The 26,699-nt window shown below is 36.9% G+C and overlaps 2 protein-coding genes across 2 annotated transcripts; both read right to left on the bottom strand.

The window, feature by feature from the left end:
- Window positions 1–11,884: 11,884 nt before the first annotated feature.
- Window positions 11,885–16,644, bottom strand: LOC132065143 (uncharacterized). Its single transcript, XM_059458397.1, has 3 exons — window positions 15,276–16,644; window positions 12,837–13,179; window positions 11,885–12,324 (listed from the first exon to the last, which is right to left on the bottom strand). Exons 1-3 carry the CDS (start codon window positions 16,319–16,321, stop codon window positions 12,061–12,063), a joined length of 1,653 nt encoding a protein of 550 aa, XP_059314380.1. The 5' UTR covers window positions 16,322–16,644; the 3' UTR covers window positions 11,885–12,060.
- A 2,242-nt stretch (window positions 16,645–18,886) lies between these two features.
- LOC132065142 (peptidyl-prolyl cis-trans isomerase CYP21-1) lies at window positions 18,887–23,094 on the bottom strand. The gene is made up of 7 exons (XM_059458396.1): window positions 22,696–23,094; window positions 20,894–20,972; window positions 20,089–20,136; window positions 19,963–19,986; window positions 19,606–19,788; window positions 19,424–19,499; window positions 18,887–19,296 (listed from the first exon to the last, which is right to left on the bottom strand). The coding sequence occupies exons 1-7, from the start codon at window positions 22,792–22,794 to the stop codon at window positions 19,119–19,121; spliced, it is 687 nt and encodes a 228-aa protein (XP_059314379.1). The 5' UTR covers window positions 22,795–23,094; the 3' UTR covers window positions 18,887–19,118.
- Between the last annotated feature and the right edge of the window lie 3,605 nt (window positions 23,095–26,699).

Below are 26,699 nucleotides of genomic sequence, written 5' to 3'. Positions count from 1 at the left end.
TCCTTTTAAGCAATAATTGATTAGGAGAATTATCAGTTGGTTGAGGACATATTAAGGAAAATTATAATAATGCTTGTGGTTATCATCATTCTCGTAGAAAAATTAGACACTCAATGCCACATCAGTGGAATATTTTCTCAATAATGGTAAGGTCTCAATTATTTTTAGCGTATCTCAATTAATTTATCGAGTACCTCCACTTTCACTAGAACAAATATCGAGTAGTTTTGTCTTCCAAATATAATTGTGAACAAATTCTCTAATATTTTTTTGTCCTTATTTAAATTTGAACCCTAATCTTGACAATCTTTCCCACGTTATTGACCACCAGTCACATCCTTGGGTGCACATTACCTGATTTGTGAAACAATGGAGAGTCCTATTTTAAAAAGAAAAATACATACGAAACATTAATAGAGTCGACCTTAATTAGTTTAGGCTGAGACGCAATAATTGAAAGGATAATCTTTTGGCGGATCAGATTACGCGTACTTTGACTATTCCATCAGTTACAAGTTATCACCTACCATTTCAGGTTTTTGGACAATTCTTTTTAACCACCACATCTCGTTTTTGAAGTAGAATTAACCGGGAATGGAAAGACAACTTTTTTGGCATGGCTATAAAGCTTTATTTAATCTAAGAAATACCCTTCATTTTAGCTGCAAAAAAATGTGGTCCATTTTTAGGATAGACAAGCACATCTCGTCTCTCTTTTTCTCTCGATTCCTAAAAAGTCTTGGCGTGAAAGCAAAGGTGAAAAATAGATTGGTCTCACCCTCTTATCCATCTCAACATGTAAGGAAAAAAAAAATCTTTGATGATCACAAAGACACCATGAGGAAAAAAAAAAAAAAAATTAAGAATTTAAAATTCCATTACGACCTTATTTCTGCTTATCCGTCCAAGAAATGCATCACATTACAAGTTTAACAGACATTTTTATTTGGACACCGCTATTTAACATGTATCTATTTTTCTTACAATTTTAAACATCTACCACTAACTTCAAACATATGGTGTCTGAAATTAGGCTTGATACACCCTAGCTTCAGACAAAAATCTGAAATTACATATGACTGAAGTTCAGAAAAAAATAGCTGAATATCAACTATATGTGCATGAATTTAAGACAAAAATGACTGAATTCAACCATATACAGCTAGAGTTCATCACCCATATGTCTGAACTTCATGCAAAAATGACTATACTTCAGGTAAAAATGACTAAACTTCAGACATATGTGCCTGAACTTTAAACACCGCATGTCTTAAGTTATTCCAAAATGGATAGACTTGCAAATATTTATGCTACTTGGCATAATTGGTAATTCCAAATCGGGTATCTGTGCACATTTCAATAAGAATGATTTATATTGAAACGAGGCCCTAATCTCAAAGATACAAATCCCAAAGGTTTAGTTTACCCACAAGATTGTCTAAGAATGTAGTAAATAATCTCATTATTTTAATGTTTATGTCATCAAATAATTCTGCAGGGCACTGTATGTATGAGGTACATGAATAGCACCTTCGTGAGTTCCAACAAGATATGGAAGAAAAGAAAGAATCAGAGAAATATTAGAGAATTACAAACACTAAAATCTAAGAGAGCCCATCAGAGCAAGTAAAGATTTGGATGTCGATGAGGAGACATGTCATATTATCAACTTGGCCTCTGCTCTTTCTTTGTGAACCTAAAATCCTATCAGCCCACAGTTGGATCATGTGCTTTGACTATACTTCTTCCAAATATTTCCATTTTCCATTGCTTTATGAATTCATTATTCGAAACTTACCGACGTAATTAATCAAATTTTTGTTTGCAGGAGGAAGTGTTTCTTACCAGGAGTTTTTCCATTCCCATGATCCAAATCTGACATCTCTGATTATTCTTTTTCACCATATTCCTTTGTGCTTCCATTTTCTATTGTATTCTCAAGTTAACTATATCCAAGAGTGGAGGGTAGACTTTAAAATATAGTTTCGTTACAGCTCAATAACTTTGATCCAGATCATGTGTCAAGAAATTGAACTATATATACTAAGGTGCCGTTTGGCCATAAAAATTATTCACTTTTTTCCGAATTTTTTTTTCACTTTTGGGCGTTTGGCCATAAATATTCCGAATACAACTTGAAGTTGTATTTCGGAATATCAAAAACTCAAAAAACTTGTTTTTCAAAAAAATTTCACTTTTTTCACTTTTTTATAACTAGATTTCACCAAAAACTATAATTTCAAAGACTATGGCCAAACACAACTCCAAATCCAACTCTAACTTCAAAAATTTCAAAAAAAAAGTGAATTTATTTTTGGTATCTATGGCCAAACGCCTACTAAAACTAAATTCAGAAACTAGTCACTAACACTTGAGGCCGCTCGCCTAAAATCCAGAACTCATAAAGTTCAAATCTTGAATCAGCCTCTTCTTATGTGCGATAATAGATGCTTACGAGCTCACTGTATTTTAGAACAAGTAAAGAGAAAATAGTTGCTTTGGTATGACAAGACACGTTTAACACCTCTAGCCTCTTAAAATGGAACTTTCTGTTCTAATATCATGATTATAAAGTGACAGAGAATTGTGGTTATAGATGAAATACATACTATTATGGATCTTCCCGATGGACCTTCAAGTGGTAGAGCATAATTATCCCTTACTGTATATGGAGGCCATTCTTCATTGGTGGCTAAATTTTTGGTAATTTGCAAAAACTTGATACCGCAAATATGATCACACGATAAAATCAATATCTGCAGTAGCCCTCTGGCTTTTCTTCTTTGTTGTTTTGGCTGTGATGGCAATTGCTTTGTAAATTTGACTTTCTACGGTCCAACCCCTCTATAATTGTCATTCGTTATAACAACATTTCAGTAAATAGGCCTGATTTTCTCCGAGACCCATTTTTATGTTATATTTTACTTCTCTATAATAATATTCTGTCTATAACAGCAATGACATTCATTATAGCGGTAAACTCTTTATAAATTTACCTCTCTATAACAGCCACACTCAAATATTATGTAATAATATTTTGTAAGAAATATATTATCTATAAAATAAAATATTAAAATATTTATGATAATTATCATTAATTTCATATACATAGTAAATGTCAAGTACGAATATTTAAAAATCTTCAATTATACTATTAAGCTCTAAGACAGCCTTCAAGAGAAAGCTATTGAATTCCCTTTTGCTGAAAGTTTCAACAAAAATCTTTGTTAGTTCAAACATTATATTATTACTAAGAGACCAGAATTTATGAAACAATCTAAAATTTTAGAATTCTTACATCAAACTTGAAAATTTAAATGCATATGTTCCTTAGATTTTAATTCTTTATCGGTATGGTATAACTAGTTATGAATGAAAGAAGTTATTTTCCCTGCCCATTCACAACAATCTCAACAGTGATATATACAAGCTAAGCTACATAAGGTAAGGCTCTAAACTAGGACCTAATGACCTACAATTAAGGAGTTAAATATACAAAGTCCATAAATAGCAAATATACACTAATCGAATATATTGACATATATTCTAACACTCCCACGATCTAAGCGGGAGGTCGTCGAACGCTTAGATGTCCCGAAAATCTCAAATAATACCAAAGGAAGACCCTTGGTAAATATATACGCAATACGATAACGGGATGGGACATGTAGCACTCGAACACATCACAAGCAACCTTTCGCGAACAAAATGAATATCCATCTCAATGTGTTTAGTGCGTTGATGTGCCGAACAGGATTCCCGGCAAGATATATCGCACTAATATTATCACAATAAACCAATGTAGCCTTTTGGATAGGACAGTGAAGTTCCAAAAGTAGATTCCGCAACCAACAAGATTCGGAAACCACATTGGCTACCCCTCGGTACTCAGCTTCTGCACTCGACCGGGACAAGGTTGCCTGTCGTTTAGCTGACCAAGAGATCAAGTTATCACCAAGAAAAACGCAATAACCAGAAGTAGACCGCCTGGTATCTGGACATCCAGCCCAATCTGCATCTGTATAAGAAACAAGAGTCGATGTAGAAGAAGGATAAAGATGGAGTCCATGTTCAAGAGTACCCTGAATATAGTGTAAAATGCGCTTGAGAGCGTGCATGTGTTCATCCTTCGGGTCATGCATGAACAAGCACACCTGTTGCACGGCATATGTAATGTCGGGTCTCGTGAAAGTGAGATATTGAAGAGCCCCAGCAAGGCTCCTATAAAGGGATGGATCCTCGAACGGTGTGCTAGAAGTAGCCGAGCTTCGATTTAGTATAACGGAGTGAGTCTTCTTTTACATGAAGACATGCGGCACGATCAATAATGTCTATGGCATATTTCTTCGTGACAAAAATAGACCACTGCGCATGACGGGTCACGGCTATACCCAAAAAAATAGCTAAGCTCACTTCAAGTCCTTCATAGCAAATGCCGAGCTAAGAAGAGTAATGATAGACTTACGAAGCTCATCAGATGAAGCAGTCAAAATAATATCGTCCACATATAACAGAAGATAAGCCATAGATGTAGCCTTCCGATAGACAAACAGAGAATGATGCGGAAATGCGTGAGAAAACCCGAGAGTATGAACATAATCAGCAAATTTCCTGTACCAAGCCCGGGGAGCCTGTTTAAGCCCATAAAGAGATTTCTTCAACAAACACACATGATTGGGTTTTTCAGGATCCCGAAACCCCATAGGCTGATGCATGTAGACAGTCTCCTTAAGTTCACCATGTAAGAAAGCATTCTTGACATCCAGTTGATGAATTGGCCAAGCTTTAGATAAAGCCAGGCTGAGAATTGTGCGAATAGTAGCCGGTTTGACCACCGGGCTAAAAGTGTCATCACAATCCACTCCAACTTTGTTGAGTTTTGCCATCACCTACAAAGACGGGCTTTATGCCTCTCAAAAGAACCATCAGATTTTTCTTTATGAGCAAAAATCCACATAGACCGAATTACATTAACATCAGATGGACGAGGCACCAACTCCCACGTCTCGTTTTTAATAAGAGCATCATATTCGGCATCCATAGCCTTTTTCCAATTCGGGTCACGAAGGGCCGACACTGGGTTACGGGGCAGTGGGGATTTAGAGACCGTGGAAAGAAGATTGAAGTTCTTTTTGGGCTTAAAGATCCCATTTTGGCGGCGTGTAATAGCGAGTAAGGAGGTGAGCGAATTGGAGGAGTTGATATGGGAAAAGTTGGAGGAGATGTCTTTGCTAGGGAAATGGGTAGAGGCACATGTGAGGCTTGTCCCAGGCCCCGGAGGAATATGGACGTTAGTAGAGGGTGGCGTCCACCGGGCTTGGGCTGGCGGGAGGGAGGGCGACTCGAAATGGGTCCCGGTTTGGGCGAGGTGGGGAAGTGGGCTCGAGTCTAGGCCATTTTGTGGTGTTTCATTTTTAGCAATAGAAAAATAATGGATTACGAGTAGGTGATAATCCATCATCGAAGAAACTATATGTGTTATTTTGGGGAGTATGCAACTTTGCAAACGGGAATTGTGTTTCATCAAAAATCACATGACGGCTTATGATGATTTTCCGAGAAGACAAGTCATAGCATTTATATCCCCGGTGATTAGACGGGTATCCCAAAAAAACACAAGGAGTTGAGCGGGGTTGGAGTTTGTTTATGGTAGTTGAAGGAAATAGAGGATAACATAAACACCCAAAAACCCGAAGATGAGAATAGGTCGGGTCCTTTTGATAAAGAATCTGAAGAGGGGATTGATAGTTCAATAGCTTATGAGGAAGAATATTGAGGAGATAAGTGGCCATTTGCAAAGCATGATGCCAAAATGAGGGAGGTAAAGAAGCATGTGCAAGTAAAGTGTGAACAACATTGTTAATCGTACGAATTTTTCTTTCGGCTTTTCCATTTTGAGGAGAAGTGTGAGGACAAGACAAACGGAAAGAAAGACCATGCTTTTTACAAAAATCCCAAAAAGTCCCATTATCAAATTCCACCATTATCACATTGTATGTTCTTTATTTCCCGTTCAAATTGAGTTCGGATGAAAGTTCTAAAATTTAAGATGGTGGAATAAGCATCGGATTTATTAGACAACGGAAAAGTCCATAAAAAATTAGAGAAATCATCCAACAATAAGATATAATATCTATGACCAGAAGAACTCAAAACAGGCGATGTCCAAAGATCAGTATGAACAATATCAAATGGCATAATAGTAGTAGAATTTGAAGAAAGAAAAGGCAATTTAATATGTTTCCCAAGAGGACATGAATGACAAATACTAGAATCCCCAGATTTATTACATTCAATAAAGTTATTCTTCCTAAGAGAACTCAGAATATTAGCTCCCGGGTGACCCAAACGCTGTGCCATAATGAAGGAGCTAAAGCGAGAAAAGTAGAATGAGAAGAGACATGTGGCGTGGTGATGGGATAGAGCGTGCCCCGACTCTCACATCTCATTAGACGCATCCCCGTCTGAAAATCCTTCACAGAAAACCCAAACGGATCAAATTCAATTGAAACAGAGTTATCAGTTGTAAACTTTCTAACGGACACTAAATTTTTGATAAGGTGAGGGGCATGGAGAACATTTTAAGAGCTAAGGAGGATGTGGAGACTCTAATTGTGTATGACCATAACCACGAATTGGAATAGGCCGACCATTACCAACGGTTATACCACGATTATTGCTCAAATTAAATAAGACGTGAGATTACCTTGCCGGATGTCATATGAGAAATGGCACCGCGTCCGTATGCCGATTCGGATCCGGAGGAGTAATGCCGAGGGTATGCATCGCCGCCTCTATATCAGTTGGGGTCGGTCCAGTAGCCGAGTAGGCTTGCTGCGGTCTAGGCCCAAGAATACCGAGGTTCTTTGGCGGCGGCACCTTGTCGGAAGTGGGCACCGGCCTATGGACCGACGGGGAAACGGGCATGGTGGAGCTGCCCACCTGCATCCATGGCCAGGCCACCGCTTTGTGACGACCAACGATTTGGGGCTTCTTCGGCCACCGTTCCACCTGTTGGTGCCGCCGCCTTTTCCCCCACCACCGGAGCTACCACCAGAACTCCCTTTGCCGCCGCCACGACCACCGGATGAGGAACGATTCTTCCCAGAATTGCTTCGGTGTTGTTGCCGTTTCCCACCATTATTATTACGGTGGGTTGAATGTTGATCAACGTTCTGCGAGAATCATCCAAGTCCGGGCCACCATGGCAATAGGTGGTCCGAGTCGCCTTCTTCCCCGCTTCTTCAAGAACGAGCATTGATCGGGCTTGATAAAATGAGGCAAAGGGTCACTTTGACGACCAGTGTGGCCACCCCGCTTGTATGACTCGGTGAGGCCCGACACCAATTCGGAGAACCAACCGCTATTGTCCACCGGAGAGCGACGCTCTTAAGTTGATCCGACAACGACTTGAGATGTTGACGATGGCAGACATTTGGGAAATTCTCCATTTGTGTGTGAGTGAAATCATACTCAAGTGTGACGGCACGGGAGTGTTTGTTATCTTGGAATATATCACGCAACCTATTCCAAGCCTCCATTGCCGTGGTGTCGGGTTCAAGAATTGTGTGTAACAGATCATGAGAGATAGTGGCGTAAATCCACTGAAGGACTGTAGCATCGAGAGTCGACCACAGTTCCTTCTCCTCCTCGGTCTTCGGCGTTTTCTCCTTTCCCGAAGCCGGAGGAATAATATGATCAAGTACCTTATGGGATCTTGCGTGAATTTTGAAAAGCTCGCCCGTATCGCATATTGAACGTTCTCCACGTCTCAAGAGTGATGGGAACAAGATTTTTGATGTTCGAAAACGACAAGAGCCAGGGTGAAAAGAGGACTTTGAGTCACCCATGGAGATGGAGAATTTAGAGAAGAAGAGGAAAGAATGCAACAGGAAGAGGGGCGGCTAGGGTGCGGAAGAGGGAGGATCTTTTGCTAGAAATCTGATACCATGAAAGAAGTTATTTTCCCTGCCCATTCACAACAATCTCAACAATGATATATACAAGCTAAGCTACATAAGGTAAGGCTCTAAACTAGGACCTAATGACCTACAATTAAGGAGCTAAATATACAAAGTCCATAAATAGCAAATATACACTAATCAGAATATATTGACATATATTCTAACAATGAATTTCTTAGTAATTTATTAGTCTTGTCAATTTTTAATTAATGAAGTATGAAAATCAATTGGGATTTTAAAATTAACAAGTATTTTTGATTTTGTGGGATTTTAAAATTAACAAGTGTTTTTGATTTTGTTTATACTAGCATAAAAAGTAATTAAAAAAAATATATATCGTACTTTTGTTTATAACAGTTAAATGAAATCTAAATGTCAAATCCCAGTATACATACATAGTAGCACCTCGCTATAGCAGTCATGAAATTTTCGGACAAACGCTGCCATTATGGAGAGGTTTGACTGTATTATCTTTTGGGATCAGACGACAACTCTTCAACAAAGTATGTAGCCCAAATATATTTTCCAATGGAGGATGCTGAAACAACTGTTAGCATCACAATTTACAGATCATAAAGAGGACCTTCAAGTTAGGTGCATGCCACGAGTTTAAACCTGCTTCGAACTAAAAGTCTGGTATTTAAGTAAAGGAGGATAAAAAAACAAGTTAGGCACATGCCACAAGTTCGAGCTTTTCATCGAACTAAGAGTCTGGTATTTGACTAGAAAGGTAGAAGAACCTGTTATCCACTGAATTTCGGACCATTCATTCCCGGTCCCTCGGGGGATTTTCAATTATCCAAAAAAAAAAAAAAAAAATTGACAGAACTTATTTCCTAACTTGGTCCCTTGTAGACACACGATGAATTGAGTACAAACAAGGAAACATCGAATAATCAAACGATGATAAACATGACACACCATACAGCATAAACCTGAGCTTCTCCATTGCTTTATGATATCAGTATTAAAAATCCACTGGCCCAATTAATCAAAATTTTCACCGCAGTACCCATTATAGTCGAAAGTGCTCATCAAAAGTTTTCCATTCCAATGATTAAACCCGACACCTTGTTATTCATCCTACCAAAATTCCTTGGTGTTTTTCATTTTCTATTGTATGCTCAAGGTAATTATGTCGGTAGGCGTATGGGCACAACCCAATAGTTTTTACACAAATTATGCATGTGTTAAGAAATTCACTAAATATATTTAAAATTAAATCTAAAATTGAGTTATATAACTAACACTAAAGGTTACTGTCTTAAAGTCCAAAATCATAATGTTACAGATTCTAAACCCGGATGTTCATTCGCCGGATACTAGACGCTTAAAACCTAACTGTATTTCAGATAAAATACTTGCTTTGATATGACAAGACAATTTTAACACCTCTAGCCTCTTAAAATTTAAAACTTTCTACTCAAATCTCTTGGTTGTAAAATGACAAAGAGGATTGCGGATATAGATGAAAAATATACTATTAATGGATCTTCCGAATGGATGTGCTCAAGTGGTAGAGCATAATTTTTCCTTACTGTAGATAGAGGCCATTCTTTGAATGGCGGCTGAATTTTTGGTTAATGGAAAAAACTTTGATACCACATATGATCACATTTCACGTGATATAAACAATCTGTACGGTTAGTACTGTGGCTTTTTCTTCTTATCGGTCTTAGCTGTGATGGCTATTGCTCTGCAAACTAACTTTATATTATCCTTTGGGATCATACAAGTCTCCACAAAATTTGTATCGCAAATATATTTTCCACCATAGGATGGTGAAACAACTGTCAGCATTACAATTTGCATATCATTACGAGGACCTTCAAGTTAGGTGCATGCCACAAGTTCGAACCTGCCACAAACTAAAAGCCTAGTATTTAAGTAGAGAAGAGGTTCGATCTATAAGCCTAATATTTAAGTAGAGAAGAATAGCAGAAAAATTTAACCGCATGCCACAAGTTCAAATTCTGCATCGAACTCAAAATCCCAATATTTAAGTAGAGAAGAGTAGAAGAACAAATCAAGCGCATGCCACAAGTTCAAACTCTGCATTAACCTAATATTAATGCAAAGAAGAAAGAACAAGTTAGGCACATGCCACGAGTTCAAACTCTACATTTTAACTAACAACAAGAGAGGTAGAACGACCTATTGAGTTTCGAACCATGCACTCAGAGACTTTTTAACTATGCAAAAGAAAGTGACAGAACCTATTTACTAATTTGGTCCCCTTGGTTTTTTCTTTTGATGACAAGGAACTCGCAACTTCTATCCTTCAGGTGCGTACAGGGTAAACCCCGCTCCTGTGCAATAACCCGCAAATCACACAGGAGAGGTAACCTGCACTAGGCGAGCCCCGTGTGACGAGCTTAACCAAAAGGCAAATCCCCTGCCATCGGAGGCAAGGGATTTCGAACCTAATTCTCCGTAATGGAAGTCCCATGCTCAACCAACTGAGCCACCCTTGCAGGTAACTTGGTCACCTTGTAGACACACGATAAATGGGTACAAACAAGGAAACACATAGAATAATTGAAAGATGATACAATATGACGCCGTATAGCATAAAACTTGCTACCACATGTATGTATTATTGCATGATATAAACAATCTGTAGTGCCACTCCTCTGGCTTTATCTTCTTTGTAGTTTTGGCTGGGATGGCAGTTGCCAACGACTATCTGACAAGAATTTGTAGCCAAATATATATTCCAACATAGGATGCTGAAACAAATGTCAGCATCACAATTCACAGATCATAAAGAGGACATTCAAGTCAGGCGCATGCCACAAGTTCGATCCTACCTCAAATTTAGAGCCTAATATTTAAGCAGAGAAGGATAAAAGAACCGAGTTAGGCGCACACCACCACCGATTGAACTAGAAATCTAATATTTAATAGAGAAGGATAGAAGAACAAGTCAGGTGCGCGCCACGAGTTCGAACCCTGATCCAACTAAAAGCCTAATATTTTAACAGAGAAAGGTAGAAGAACAAGTTAGGCGCACGCCATGAGTTGGAACACTGATCAAACTAAATCCTAGAGAAAGGTAGAAGAACAAATTAGGCGTATACCACGAGTTCAAACTATGCTTCAGACTAAAAGCCAGGTATTTAAACATTGAAGGGTAGAAGAACAACCCACTGAGTTTTTAACCATGCATTTGCTGCAGAACAGCCCATTTTCCACTGAGCTTCAACCATGTATTCATTGCCCCTCAGAGAATTTTCGGTTATCGCAAGAAAATGACAACTTATTTCCTAATCTGGTCCCTTGTAGAGACACTATGAAGAAACAATCAAACGATGACATAATTTATACCGCATGTATAATTGCATTATAATAGCTAAAACTTGCTACCACATGTGTGATTGCATGATATACAAAATCTACATTGTCACCCCTCTAGCTTTTTCTTCTTTGTAGTTTTGGCAATCTGGCCATGACAGTGATTGCCCTACAAACTTGCTACCACATGTGTGATTGCATGATATACACAATCTACATTGTCACCCCTCTAGCTTTTCTTCTTTGTAGTTTTGGCAATCTGGCCATGACAGCGATTGCCCTACAAACTTGACTTCCTTATTTCGTTTCTCCTTTGGGATCATACAACAACTATCTGACAAAAAAATTATGCCAAATATTTTCCAACATAGGATGCTGAAACAAGACTCAGCATCATAATTCACAGATCATAAAGAGGACCTCAAATCTGCAGTGTGTCCTTACCCCATGGACCAAATGTAGGGTTGCTAATTTGCTATGGTTCACCAGAATATCTAATTGTTTCTAGCATATGTAAATAAGCAGACACAAGCTGTCCTTGTCTGTATGGCAAATAAAACTAAAGAGAAAATAATTGATTCAGTATTGTGAGATCTTAAGACTAAATTCCCTAACAAAAGAAATAATGGCACAGTTAGCAGATATTTTCATCATTATTGGATAAACACTGTTATACAAAATAAATTTACCTCAATGCACAACTTGCCTAACAGGCAAATCCGGCAATTACAAAGGCAAATCGAAAAGGAGAAAAAGAATTACAGACAGAATACAACACATTGAAGTCAACCAAAGGGTTCGGTTATACAAGGGGACTTCTGGCACCGTAAGCAGCGGAACTATGACTCCTACTGATAGGAAGGTGCACATAAACATCATGAACCTCCTGTTTACATACCTCTCCTCTGTCTCTGTCAATCGCATAGCAAACATATACTGTGTCGATAACGTTATCCAAAACGTGCACGAAGTAACCAAGAACCACCATCAGCAGAAGCCATGCCAGAGCAGCAATAAAGTATACTTCGACACCAAGATGACTAGCAGCTCTTACCACAACAAAAACCTGGAAGCAAATAATCGAAGGTATTTTTTTAGGGATAAATATACATTTTTATACAAACTCGTGTTTATTTTTGCATTTCTGGCTAGCGAATGTAATTATTTTTGTCCACGAGGTCAAATGTGTAACTTTCCCTGTTTTTAAGGCAGACAATGAAAGTATTTAGCCATATAGCTTCAGAAAGAAATATAACTGAAAAAGTATATATTCTGAAAAGAAAAAAGAAAAAAAGGGACAAAAGATATGTCTCTTCACTTCTTGAGATTTTTGTGGCTAGTTCAACTATGTTAGAGCTTTATAAGATTGCTAGCTCTCGTTTTCACTGATATGGAAGGAGAGGAACAAGGAGACCAAATTTTGATATTCTTAATGGTCATCTACAACTACTTCACTCCAAATCTTTCAGAAGAAAGTCATGCACTTGCAATAGATTTAGAAATAGTATGCTCAATAGATTGTCAAATCGATTAGTAACTTTTGAAAAAAGAAAACTGATCAATACCCAGACAACTCACCAATACTGCATACACTGTTGAGAGAACAAAGATTATTCCAGCCAGTATGCGAGTGGAGACAGTCTCCACAAAAACTGGGGAGAGAAGATTGCGCTTTAGAAGTTCATATGTCATCTTAGCAGAAGTGCAATATGCTTCACCAGTTATAGCTGCAAAGTTTATGGTGAATTTGTTCACAAACTCAACCGCTGACAGCAAGGTATTGACACAACATCGCAGAATAACGTTCACAATTCCAGAACCTTCTTGTCTTGCATTATCAACCATGGAACGAACCATACGAACCACAGCGATCAGTAATCCAGAGAAACATACTGTGCCTGAGGATGGACCAAACGCATTTCTGCAGATTTTCACAAAAGAATAATACATCAGGCATTACAATATCTGATATTTTAAGAGGATTTTAGCTTACAGAAATTCCAATGAGAAGACTAGAAAAAATTGGTAAAGTTCCAGACAATTAATCATGAAGCTGAAACAAGAACAACGATAAATCCTTAGTCCCAAACAAGTTAGGTTGGATATATGAATCCTCACTGACCATGTTTCTCCATTTAAATTAGTCTCAAGCCAACATTATACAAAATAAAACTAAAAATATAAAGTACTAAAGTTCTCTATATATTCTACTGGTATAAAAATCATTAATAGGGCCAAAAAGACTCATAAAATGCATACAACTAAAGTAAACGTACATACATGACTAGGACTTGCTCCCAACTAATTGGTATCGCTTCCTTCTGCTGTGCCCTACCTTTGGAAAACTCTGCATAGATTCCATGGGATTTAAGTCTTTCGAGACCATTTCCTTCCACGTAAATTTTGGCCTAATCCCCCTCCCCCCCTCTTTTACCACCTTCATTTACCATGGTTTCACACCTAAAGACCGGTGCATATGGTGGTCGAGCAAGACATGACTAAACCATCTCAAGCGACCTTCTCTCATTTTATCCTCAATGTATGCTATTAGCACCTCACGGCGAATGTGGTCATTCTTGACGTTGTCTAATCTTGTATGGCCACACATCTATCCTAGCATTCGCACCTCCATGACACTCACCTTGTAGATGTGTTAAGACTCTAGCAGCCCAACATTCACTCTCGTACAACATTAATTGTCTTATAGCTTAACTTTCATTTTAGCAGGCATCCTTCTATCACGTAACCTTGGTACTACTTCTACACCACTCGATTTTACATCTTCGTCTATCATTACATTTTCCTGGAACACTGAACCTAGATATTCAAATTGATTACATTTTTTTATGACAAGCGAACCCGCAGCCGCTACCCTTTGGGTGCGCACAGGGTAAACCCCGCTCCTGTGCAATAGCCCGCAAACCACACAGGAGAGATAACCCGCACTAGGCAAGCCGTGTGCGACAAGCTCAGCCCCTCGGAAAGGCAGATCCCCTACTTTCGTAGGCAGGGGGTTTCGAACCCGAGACCTCCATTATGAAAGCCTCATGCTCAACCAACTGAGCCACCCTTGCAAGTAATTGATTACATTTAGGCACCGCAATTCCGTCTAATCCACCTCAACTTCACTCTTCTTATGCTAACTAAATTTGCAGTGCATACATTCAGTTTTACTTCTACTTATCCAGAAATCCTTACTATCTAGAGAACAATCAAAAAGAAAATCCATACTCTCTAGAGTGCTTCTCCATTGTTCAGTATTTTGTTTGACACCCTTCTTTGAACCTCATCCAGTATTGTGCTGATTAACTCATCTATAACTAGGGTATAACAAGTAGGGGTTCAATGTCAATCCCTGGTGCCTGGTGTATGCATCTTCCTCCCTCTCTTAACTCTCCTTACACATGGTTTGACTCCAGAAAAAAGAATGCATAATCATAACACAGTTAAACCGAGAGATTTCACATTAGATTTGGTTACACTTGGGAAGAATAGTTCTAGGTTCTTTGTTCTTTTTTGATAATCAACAAATCTGCCTGGTAGACCCTTTGCCGCTTAAATACCAGGCTTGGTTCGCCAGCAAAATTTGAACTAGTGACGTGCACCTACCACATATCCAACGTGGTGCTAATTTTGCTGCTGAACCAAAGCCCTAGGAGACATGTTTTTCCTATATTCTTCTTTCAATCATACTGATAACTGTGTAAAGATTGAAAGAATGAACAAGTCGAATGGTCTGAGTTCCAATTAGTCTAGGACCATCTAGTCAATGCAACACAAATGATTACTGGCATTAGTTATTGAGGCTTTATTCCTATGCCAAAGGGAGTAAAACTGCAAGAAATAAATTCCAGGCATACTACAAATATCACAGCCATTGCATGCATGAAGAAGGACAACAAGGTGCTCTCTACAACTTTTACTTTTCTGCTATCATTTGCATAGATAATTAACTGCAAAAGAATAAGCTCATATCCATAGGCACTACACAATCAAAGTTAAAGAGTATTAACGGACCTCAAAGCACTTCTCATAGACCTTTTGGGACCTGATTCATCCTTGTTGAAGTACCATTGAGCAATTGTTCCACTTATCACATAAACCTGTGCCTCAATCATTGATGTTGCAGACCAAAGCATTGTTAAAATAGCAAAAGTATAATAAGCAGGAACCCAGCTATCCTGTTTCCATACACAATAGTACTCCCCATTCTTTTCCTTAGGTACCACCTCTCCATTAAACCTAGCAAACACTAAGAAAACAACGATCGGAGCATAATATGCCAACAGCCCTAAAGTCAATGCTGGAAGCACCCCAAACAATCCTAAATTCCTTGAAAGGGCATAAGAAGCAACCCCAATAATCTTAACAGTCAACTCAATCCTATGCCAATTCGCTACGAAAATCCAAACAAGAAGCCCAATTAACAACAACACAAAAGCAAGCACTAAAATCCTATAGGCTAAAGGGAAATCTTCACTACATTTGGAGCTCACAGTACAAGCAACAAACCAGTAGATATCAAGGAAAACAGGAACAATTACAAAAAAAGGAAGTGAAGCATAAACTATCTGCTTGGTATACCGCTTAAGCAAGAAAAGCACAAAGAGCACAAAGGGTATACTTAGAATTAAAGTAACTACAAGGGTCCAAATTAAACTTTTCAAGAAACTAGAATCAGATGAGTAAAGTGAAAAAAAGTCACTTGAACTCAAAAGGTTGGATTTTTCAAGACTACAAGAAGATGAAGTGAAATTGTAGGTAAAAGAGGAAACATGGGAGTGATGTGGATTTCTATGAACAGAAGCAAAGATACCAAAACCAAAAGTACAAAGAACAAGAAGAGTAAAAAGGATAAGAAAAGGAAGGTCTTTAAAGGGTCTTGAACCAAAGTTATAAGAGATCTGAAGGAACTGAGTTTGGTCTTCAGGGTCTAAAGAAGATTGGCCAGGGTAGTATTGATGATGAGGTGTTATGGGATCAAGAAGGGGTTGGGTAGTGGTGTTGGTGGGGTCAGCAAGTGTAGAAGAAAGCTTGTTTGGGTCTTCACTAGTTTTTTCCATGGTGGAAAAAATCAAGAATCAAGAAAGCTTATTGGAGTTAGGTTGTGGAGAAAAAATTGAAAAATGAGGTGGTGGTGGAGTTCATTGTGGTGGTGATGACGATGATGACGAGGTTTGGTTGGTTTGGTCGGTGGTGATAGCTAGCCACGTGAGATTATTTGGTGTTATTCTACTGAGGAATAGATCGGGCTTGTCGCTACCTAACAACCTGAGACGTTGGTGTGTTTCTTGCTAGCAACGTGCCACTATATGGTTTTGTCAGTGCTGGATATTTAAAATCTGAGTTCTGTAATTCAAGATTCATAACAAGCTCTTTTTTTTTTTTTTTTTTTATAGTTATTCTATAGTTAAAATTATCGATTCGACTAATTTAGAATAGCGTCGCATATCAAAGGGTATTTATGAAAATTTTCTTCATTACTAAGATGGATTTCTTATTAAGTATGAAAGATCTCGTGTATTCTTTACTCACGTCTTGTCAACAAGCTCTAAGCATTGACAGCTTGATGAATCACCTAATCAATTAACTCCATATTGATGCAAGTGACTGGAATCGTTTATACGAATTCTTTTGAGGGTGAAAATTATTTACGCTCCCCAGCATTGCTTTAAAAATTAAACTCCCCTCTCAACTTTAAACAATAGTCATTCTCTTCCCTTTATTCTAATTGATTTTTTTAAATTTTTATTTTACCCTTACATTATCAACTTTTGTCTTCTTCTTTTTTTACTTTTTAAAATCAAAATATTCTTCATTTTTTTTAATCTATGTAACAAATTTCCTATAAAAAATAAATATTATCTTCTGGGTGAAAAAGAGTGGGAAATATTAATTGAGTATATAAGTTAATAATATTTTATAATGAAATAAATTAGCAAAATAAAAATAATAAATTTTAGTAATAACAATCAAAACTCTAATATCTATTTATACAACTGAAAATAACAGGTAATAATAGTTTTATAAATATATTTTAATGCAACTAATACCAAAAAAAAAATAGAAACAAATTCTTAAAAATTATTTATTTATGTTGTAAATGAATTTTAAATTATAATTTAAAAAATATTCCATTAATTACAACCAAAACTTGTTTATTTTTATGGACAATAGAGAATAAGAGAAACGTTAAATTTAATTATACATAGATATGCTTGTACATACATATATTTAATGCATATGTAGAAATAATTTATAAATATTACTACTATACTTTGGTAATAAAATTTCTAGTTACACAAATAAATTGAGATAACAATTATAAAAAATAGCATTAGATTTCGTGAAAATTCATAAAAGTATAATTCCACTTAATATGTTAATGAACTTAAATAAATTAATAAATACCTAAGTTAAAAAAATAAATATTACATGTAATATAAATGTAGGATTGAAAATAACAAGGATAAAATAAACATTGCATAGGATAAAAGGGGGGGGGATGACTATTGTTCAAAGTTGAGGGGGGAATTTGATTTTTAAAGCAAAATTGGGGGATGAAAATGATTTTCACCCATTCTTTTAATCTACTCATCTTATTCGGGTTATACGTAACTGATTCATCATGGTTTAATTACTTTTATGTTGATCTTTAGCATATTTTATTTTTTATCCGATCCTGATGCTGAATATGCTTTTGCATAGTTCACAAAGACATAATTAAGACTTTAGAGAACTTCATTGTTGCCAGAGACTTTTCTTTTTGCCTTATTTAGAGCAGAAAGTTTCTTTTTGCCTTATTTAGAGCAGAAAGTTTCTTTTTGCCTTATTTAGACCAGAAAGTTTCTTTTTGCCTTATTTAGACCAGAAAGTTTCTTGTTCCCTTATTTAGACCAGAAAGTTTCTTTTTGCCTTATTTAGACCAGAAAGTTTCTTTCTCATTAATTAGAGCATTTTCTTCATTAGGTGTTAGACTATCACAGTTCTGGGAGATAAATGTTAAATTCCGACAGTAGCACTTTCTTTAGTGGAATAAGCACAAGATGCTAATCAATGCTTCGTCTTTGAAAACGTACATCCTTTACTGAGATGATTAATGATTGATAAGGGTACAGAAAGAAAACAAAAGAAATTACTACTACTACTTTGTGTAAAAGTTTGAAAAGTTTAGAGTGAAAAAGTGAAGTTGATTGGAACTGGAAAAAAAAAAAATCCATGACAAGACATAATGGACATGCACTTTGGTTTTAATAGCAAATCAGCGAACCTTGGCAATGGAATTCATTGACATAATATCTGAATACCCACCCCCCACGCACCCCACCCCGCCTTAATTAACGGAGTCAAGTTCAGGAGTCTTTCAAAAAAGAGCCATTAGACTACAGTATCATCTTCACTACCAGCAAAAGATAATGTGGTCTTTGTTGATGCTGACAACAAGAAAAACAAAGACTTCTTCCTTTAACAGCAACTACAGCTCAATCTCAAGTAAGACAAGATCGACTATATAAATCATCACTAGTCATATTGCTCTATTTAAACCTGTCTCAGTGCAATATTATTCACGGTAACTATTTCTGGTGGAGAACAGAAAGATCAAGGGACTTGGGCAGCATGCAATGGTGTATAAAACCAGCAAGCCAGTTTGAATATAAAGAGAATGTATAGGTTCAGTTCAATTCCTCTACAAAACCCAAAAATATTCACAACCAGTTCTAGGAATAAAAGCACTCATATCCGTAAGGTTAAGGGGATCAAATAGGACCTCATAAATTAAGCTCGTAACACAAAAGAAAAGAACGTGAGTCAAATGTATATAGGGCTGGTTAGTAACTTCAAAACTTTGATGAATGGTATTTATGAAGTTGAACTTTGGTTGTCCTCATCCCACTTGCTCTTAGGTATTTCCCCCGAGTCTGCAATAATCACCTTTTTCCTAGGTTTTCCGCTGTAAGTTCCTGCTCCGCCCTCTATTGCATATACTGTGTCCATACCTTCTATAACTTTGCCAAATACAACATGCTCCCCGTCCAACCTGCTTGTAGCTGTGGTGTTAGTATGAGAAATTTCCGAACATTCAAGGCTCTATGGAATAATGTTCGACTAAATAAATTGTTTTCTTTGAGAAAGGTAAGATTCATTCGATCATTTTGAAAACTTACCAGCTTGCCTTCACTGTCGGTATAAAGAACTGACAGCCATTGGAGTTGGGTCCTGCGTTCACCATGGAAATAACACCTGCAAAATTCAAGGATGTTTATAAATGTACACATGCGAATGAATCTAAATTTGCCTTTGGTTTTGCTCCAGAGAGAATTAGTGCACTCAAGTGATGACTCCAGACCTGCATGAGAATGCTTTATCTTGAGATTTTCATCAGGGAAGGGACCGCCATAAATGGAAATGTTTCCCCTTCCATCACCCGACACAATATCTCCACCTTGAATCATGAATCCTGGTATTATACGATGAAATGGCTTTCCCTTGTAATGAAGAGATATTCCATCAGCAGTCTTCCCCATTTCCCCTGAGTCAACAACAAAAAATGCAGCAATTTGCAGTCAAAATATACACACTTAAAATTGTATGTAACATACACACACAAAGACATATCTATGTAATATATACACATACATATACATGTGTGTGTGTGTGTGTATTAAGGCTGCAAAACCAGTGCCAGTTATAATTACAAAAGTACCTGTGCACAAAGCCCTGAAATTCTCTGCACAGAAGTAAAATTGCAGGCATTATGCAACAAACATGGAAGTACAAAATAAACTGAAGAGGAGAGCAAAGTATGGAAAAGAGATGGATAAAGACGTACCAACAGTTTTTGGTACATTTTGCCCATATAATCCTATCACAATTCTTCCTGCAAATATTCAAAATTTAGATCATCAATACACAAAGAACTTTCCCAGCCTTCACCGTGCACGAGTTCTGATATTCCATAAGTCATCAAAAATATTGATGATCTTTTCTTCATCAACATATGAAGCTCATTAGATATTCATCATATTCCATCTATCTTGCTGCATAATAATTTGAGAGTCAAATAACTTTTTCTTGGTTAAAGATCTTTTTTTTTTTTTCTTTTTTTTTTTTTTTTTTTTGCAAGAAAATTTTCATAACGATTTTCTTAAACAATTCCTAAATCTTCTTAATATTTAAAAGGAGTGTCTAGAATACTTGTTATAGGGTTTCAAACATTACATTTGTTCTTAAAAGATCAATTAGTTGAAGTAAACAATCGCCCTCCAAACCAGGTTAGCTGGGGACGGGGCTAGTACAGTGCATTGCAAGTTCACAAGTATCATTGTCATTGAATGAAGTACATACCATACCAAACCACAGCTTCTCTAATAATTAATAAATCAAAGTTTAGGTAAACCAAAATGAAAAATAACCATGTCAGCACGACAGAGCGGGACAAACTGTTTCAGAAAGGATAATAAGGAAAGCTAAGGTCACTCATTCAGCCAGTTTACATTTCCTTTTTTTCCTTTTTGTCTATTATTATTGTTGTCGGCAGAGAACTTGTGGGGTTTAGCACACTTGGGAATCTTATTGTAATTCATTAACTCAATGACATGTAATATAATAAGAACATCAGCAGAACAGGTCCATACCTACACGTGTTTTCTCTATATCAACATCCAAGAATACTCTGTGGGTAATTTCATACACCTCGTCCACCCTCTCATGCTCCTGAGAAATCAAAGAGGAACGTAAATGAAGACGGTCAGTGAACCGTTGGATTGTAAAATATCATCAATAGGCAAAGGGAGCTCCTAGAAACAGAATAGCAGTCACTGGCAGAACTTGCAAACGAGACTCCAGAGTTAGGCTATAGCTTTTAACGAGTAGATCTAACTCCTGCTAACAGTTTGAAGCTCAAATACATAGACGAAGATCTATCAAATCTATCATAAAACTTATTTAGATACGCATATTAAAAACTTAAGTCATGGTACAGGTTTGAACATATTAGTAGCTTGTCTTAGAAACAGTCAATAATGTCCTCCAGTCAGCATTTCCCTAGTTTCCTTCTTTCCTTGTTTTTTTTTAAAGTCCTAACATGAGTAGGACAATTTGAAAGGAGTAGGTCTCTCTTCTATAATTTCATACTAAATAACTAAGCAGAAATAGTAGATATTTCACACAGGGGAAGAAAATCAATAAGTTCTCTCAGTATGAACCAGGCCAAAGCTTCCAAGATTTAGGGGGAACAAGAAAAAGGATCTGCAGCATGAAGAATATGGTACATGACCAAGCTTCACAACAGTCCATTTATGTTTTTGCTAGATTATCAAAAGTTTAAACTTTAGGACCCTGCTATATTATAGTAAATCAGCATCTTAAAGTTTGACTGGCTCAGGACGCGATTAAACATTTATATTGCGTGCAAATTGGAAAGCTCGATGGATGGGGAATGAGATGATTATACAACCAGGACCAGCATTAGGTTGCGATTCAACTTATCCTGAAATTATAGATTACATATCATTTAGGAAACATCATCATTGGAGGATTGAGGGAAACTAGCTTACAGAAAAAGGAATACTGTGAGACAGATGTAGCAGCTGACATCGCAATGTGTTGGTGAACTTTTCTTGCTTCTAAGGATAATTCCTAAGACTAGCCTTTAGGATCTAATCCAAATTCTGAAGAGGTTCTATTCCAAGATTCTTGTTCTTCCTTTTTTGAGATTCTGGTTCTTCCTTTTCTCCTCTTGGTTCTTATATTATTCTCCAATTTGGAGCTGCAGTGGACGACATCAAACTTATAATCAGCCATCATTCCTATAAACCATCCAGGCACAGTTATCCAAATCTAACCTCCATAAGTTCCATGAAATTGATTATCACTCCACATCTCACACAAATAGCTCAAAGAAGTACTTCCCTTTTCCATTTCTCCAGTAGTGGTGATTAGAAAAATATCCTATACCTCCTATCACTATTAAATCCATAAAGAAAACATACTTGGTTCGTAAAACAAGATAATGTGTGGATGCTCATTGACCATAAAGAACTTCAAAATTTGAACTGAAAATGTCTAATAGGAACACTTTAACTGGAACAAGCCATAGTTCCAGTGTCTAAAGAAAATTTGCTGGCTAGTTTGAGGGATTGTCGATGTATTAAGCCTATTAAGTAACCTAGTAGATGATTAAGTTATACAGTAGACGAGATCTTTGATAATAATGTTCCATAAAGCTTTAAGCTCGGGCAAAAAGAATCAGTACCCAATAAGGCTTCAAGACCATACTGTACAGTCAATCCCATTTCGACCACAATCAGATCCAATTATCCAAACCCATTATATTGAATTATGCAATTACGTAAACTTCACAAATATAAATCAAGAAAGACAAAACAGAAAGAAATGTCGAAAAGGAGTAATAATAGAAGAAGAACAAAAAGGGTACCTTTTGGAAGATGGAGGAAGCAAGAAAGATAAGAACTAAAACACTAAGAAAGATCAAAAGCCACCGAGGCTGTAATAAAACTGAGATCGCTCTACCCATCTCCAAGAAACTACAAAGATTTCAGCTATTCTCTTCCATTTTTTCAGCCAATTAAACACACCCTTCGGCACTGAATGATTGTGTAACAATAATGAAGTGGGGGGGTGTGGAGAAGTAGTGTATGATTTTTTTATTTAATTTTTAATTGAGTGTCAGCAGACTATCAGAGCATGAAATTGTTGTTCCTGCTCAGCTTCGTCTACCTGTTCGGTGTGCAGACTAATTGATTATTTGGGTGATTTTCGACTTTTTCGTTTTGTTTGGGGACTCTTTTGCAAGTCGTGTTTGGGACGCAAATTCACTTTTGGGCTAACGGGCTCAGGCTTTCAGTTCAGTTAGAATACCGGGCTATTAGAGAGGCCTAGTCGATGGCCCGCATATCCATTCGGCCCAATAGATAAATAATCTAGTGTCCTAGTATTGCCACCTCATAGTTCATTTTTTTTTTTTTTTGCGCGGATTCCCTTCAAAGGCAATCGTTTTTAATTTTTGTCACTCAAATTGTCGGTCTTTATTTTTTGTTCTTCGCCTAAACATTTATGGATTTTGAAATTGAACCACCGTTCAGTCAAAAAAAAATTTTAAAAAAATCGCAAGATAGAGTATTGGATTGAAACTCTACCTTAAGGTAGCAAACTCTGCATTACAAGGTAGCAAACTCAGTCTTAAGGTAGAGTTTTGCAGAAAATTCTCGCCTTGCGAAATCTAAACTACTGCATTGCAAATTTTTTAAAAATTTGGTGACGAAGAAAAGTGAACCCAAACCCGCTGAATTTTTAGGTGAAGGACAAAAATTAAAGACCAACAATTTGAGGGACAAAAATTAAAGGCGACCACCGAATAAGGACAATCGTGTAAATTGCCCCTCGTAGTTTGATTGACATTTTAACTGAAAAAATGGGCACCCTATAGTCGTTCTCAATCACCCATCTCCTTCATTGTCCATCACCGCCTCCCAGTACCTTACCTTTCCTTCATTGATTGCCAATTTGTTTCGATTGCAGTTGCTGAGCCTACTATTTGACTAAAATACTGGTAATAGTTATTGGTCGCGGTATGTATATGTCAATTTCAATAATAATTATGTGTTTGCTCAATTATTTTCTAGTTTGAAAAATTGACATAAATATTCGCCAACCAAAAAAAGTTGCCCGACGTAGATTATATATAAATTAGCTTGCGAATATAAATATTTTTGATCGAGCGATCGGATGTGTAACTTTCCGAAATAGTTTCTCCACATCTATGGGCTATTAGATGGGCCAAGTGTATGGGCCACTATGTTTTTGCCCTATCATTTTTTTGCGTGGATTGCCCTTCTTTTGGGTTGGTCTTTAAATTTTCTTTTTCCTCATATTTGTAGTGTTTAAATTATCGCTTCCCTCATATTTTCGCCTTTAATTTTTGCCCTTCGCATTCTGCCTCGAGCGTTCACGCGAGAAATCATGAGGTTCCGAGTTCGAACCCCCGCTCAAGCATAAATTAAAAAAATTGCAAGGCAAGGTTTGGGTCGCGGTATGTCTGGGATCCTAAGAGATACTCTTGTTAAGGAATTACCAAATTTATGTCTGACCGATACTCATGCCTTATGGGCGGACTTGGCATAAGTATGCGGATCCGCATAACTGGTAATTCCTTCACAAGTTTTACGCCGAGGCATACTTTAATGGGCAAACTTTTATGCCGGACCAGATAAACTTGCGAAGGAATTATCAAAGTTATGCGACCCAGATACTTATGCCAAGTTCGCCCATAAGGCATAAGTATGCCGGGTCCGGCATAATTTTGATAATTCCTTTACAAGTGTATGCCGGTGGGGGCGTAGCGAAATTTAAACTCTGCCTTGCGAAATTTTTTTAAAATTTTCACTGTGTCGGGGTTTGAACCTGGAACCCATGAATTTTAGCCGAAGGGCAAAATTTAAAGACCACCCCAAAAGAATGGCAATTCGCTCTATTCCTCTCAAGTTTCTCCGTGTCTACTGGAATGCAACATCGTTATCTTCATTAGTACTATCCAACACCCTAGTAATTAGTATATTAGTAGTCCTTATGTTTCCACTTTAAATTCAGTGGAGTGTAGCATACCAACTTTTGAAAAAATGATAGCAAAATGCTGCGGCTTATGACTTATGTTAGTTATTTAATATGGGGAAAGATAAAGCATGCCCCCTCAAATCACAATTATCCGTCCATACCACCATTATTTTCGTACACCCCAGAAAAAATTAAAAATATTTATCTGAGATGCCCCCAAATTATGATTCCAACATGGTATATAATTATACTGAGATAGTATCATAGAAGATGCTTCAGTCTTTCTCTTAGTCCTCCATGATACAGTCTCAGTATAAATATACCGTAACGGTATTATGAATAATCATGTTCATTTATTAAAAATGACACACTTTTCTCAAAAAAAAAAAAAAAAAATCTCTATGATACTATCGTCTTATATACATAGACTGTGATGGTATCATGGAGGATTGCTTCAGTTCTTAAATGAGACACTCCTCAGGACCATGATACCATCACGGTATATAAATATATTGAGACGGTATCATGAAAGACTGCTTTAGTCTTTCTCGTAGACCTCCATGATACCATCATGATATATAAATATACTGCGATGATATCACGAAGTAAGGGGTTTGGGCGGGGGGGCACGTCAGGTAATTAGTTTGGGTTGGGCTGGACAGAAGCGAAAATAGTTTGGAAGGGGACATGAGCGGATGATTAATTTGGATTGAGTGGGCAATTAGTGGTGTTTTCCCATTTAATATTGATACTAATTTAGATTTATATTATAGCGCAAAAATAGCTAATTACCTGTATGTGCCTGAGTGTGAGTGGAGAGGGTAATAGTCAAATAGACAACCTTTATTTCTTGAATTTTGGTTGAAAGATACTGTTGCCAAGAAACTGGAACCTTTTTTTCTTTCGGGTTCAACACTCTCTGTCAATTCTTAAACCAAACACGACTTCAAGGACCCAGATAAGATAAGTTGCACCATAGTATAATTGGGGCTCATCCGATTTCGTCCTTTCAGATAATGTTCATAATAAAGTTATTGGATGTGTTGTCCCCAGATTTTTAACACTCAACATCTGAGAAGACGCTTGAAAATTACAAGTGCATTATATTGTTGATACATTTGATAGCTTTGACGAAAATATCTTTCTATTAGTTACTATCCAACTCACCCAAGTTTAGGGGGACTGAACCGGCATTTATCATGGCAAATCAATTTGGGCACAGTCTAATCAGCCCATCTACAAATTCTATTGATATTAGTTAATATGTCAAAATAATATGAAAAAAAAAAAAAACAAATTTTATTTGATATATTGGATAGAGTGACAATTAAAATTTGGTTAGAGTTGCATGCAAACTGAGAGAAGATATGTATATATTTAACAACGACGATGAAGCCGGTCTTAAGTGATGGAAATGAAGTGATAGGTGAAGTAAACAATATTTTTTACCAAGCGGTGAGGGAGATGATTGAATTTTTTCCAAAATATGATGTTTGAACCTTATAAATGAATAATCTTTTGATATGAATGTGTTAAGGGTTCAATATCTCATCTTGTAATCCCCTAACCCCTAATGTAAAAAAAAAAAAATGGAAAGTTGAATTAAAACATATAAAAGTATAATCGAGATTGAAAGATTGAAATAATAGCACCCAATTATCCCCGCGTTTTCTATGCACGAGAAATCAATGGTTAGAAACTAACTACCCCAGTCTACACTTTTTTATCAAGCTGGTGTTGTCATTCTTATGCAACTTGCATGTAGACTCCAGCTGGTAACAAAATAAAATGAAAACTTATTATACTAGTAAAATCGAAAAGCTGAACCCACTTGATTTAAATATATCATTCAAATGTTACATGACCAAT

The sequence above is a fragment of the Lycium ferocissimum genome, chromosome 7 (genome assembly GCF_029784015.1).
Source record: "Lycium ferocissimum isolate CSIRO_LF1 chromosome 7, AGI_CSIRO_Lferr_CH_V1, whole genome shotgun sequence".
NCBI lineage: Eukaryota > Viridiplantae > Streptophyta > Magnoliopsida > Solanales > Solanaceae > Lycium > Lycium ferocissimum.
This window is presented reverse-complemented; position numbering and strand designations above follow the sequence as displayed.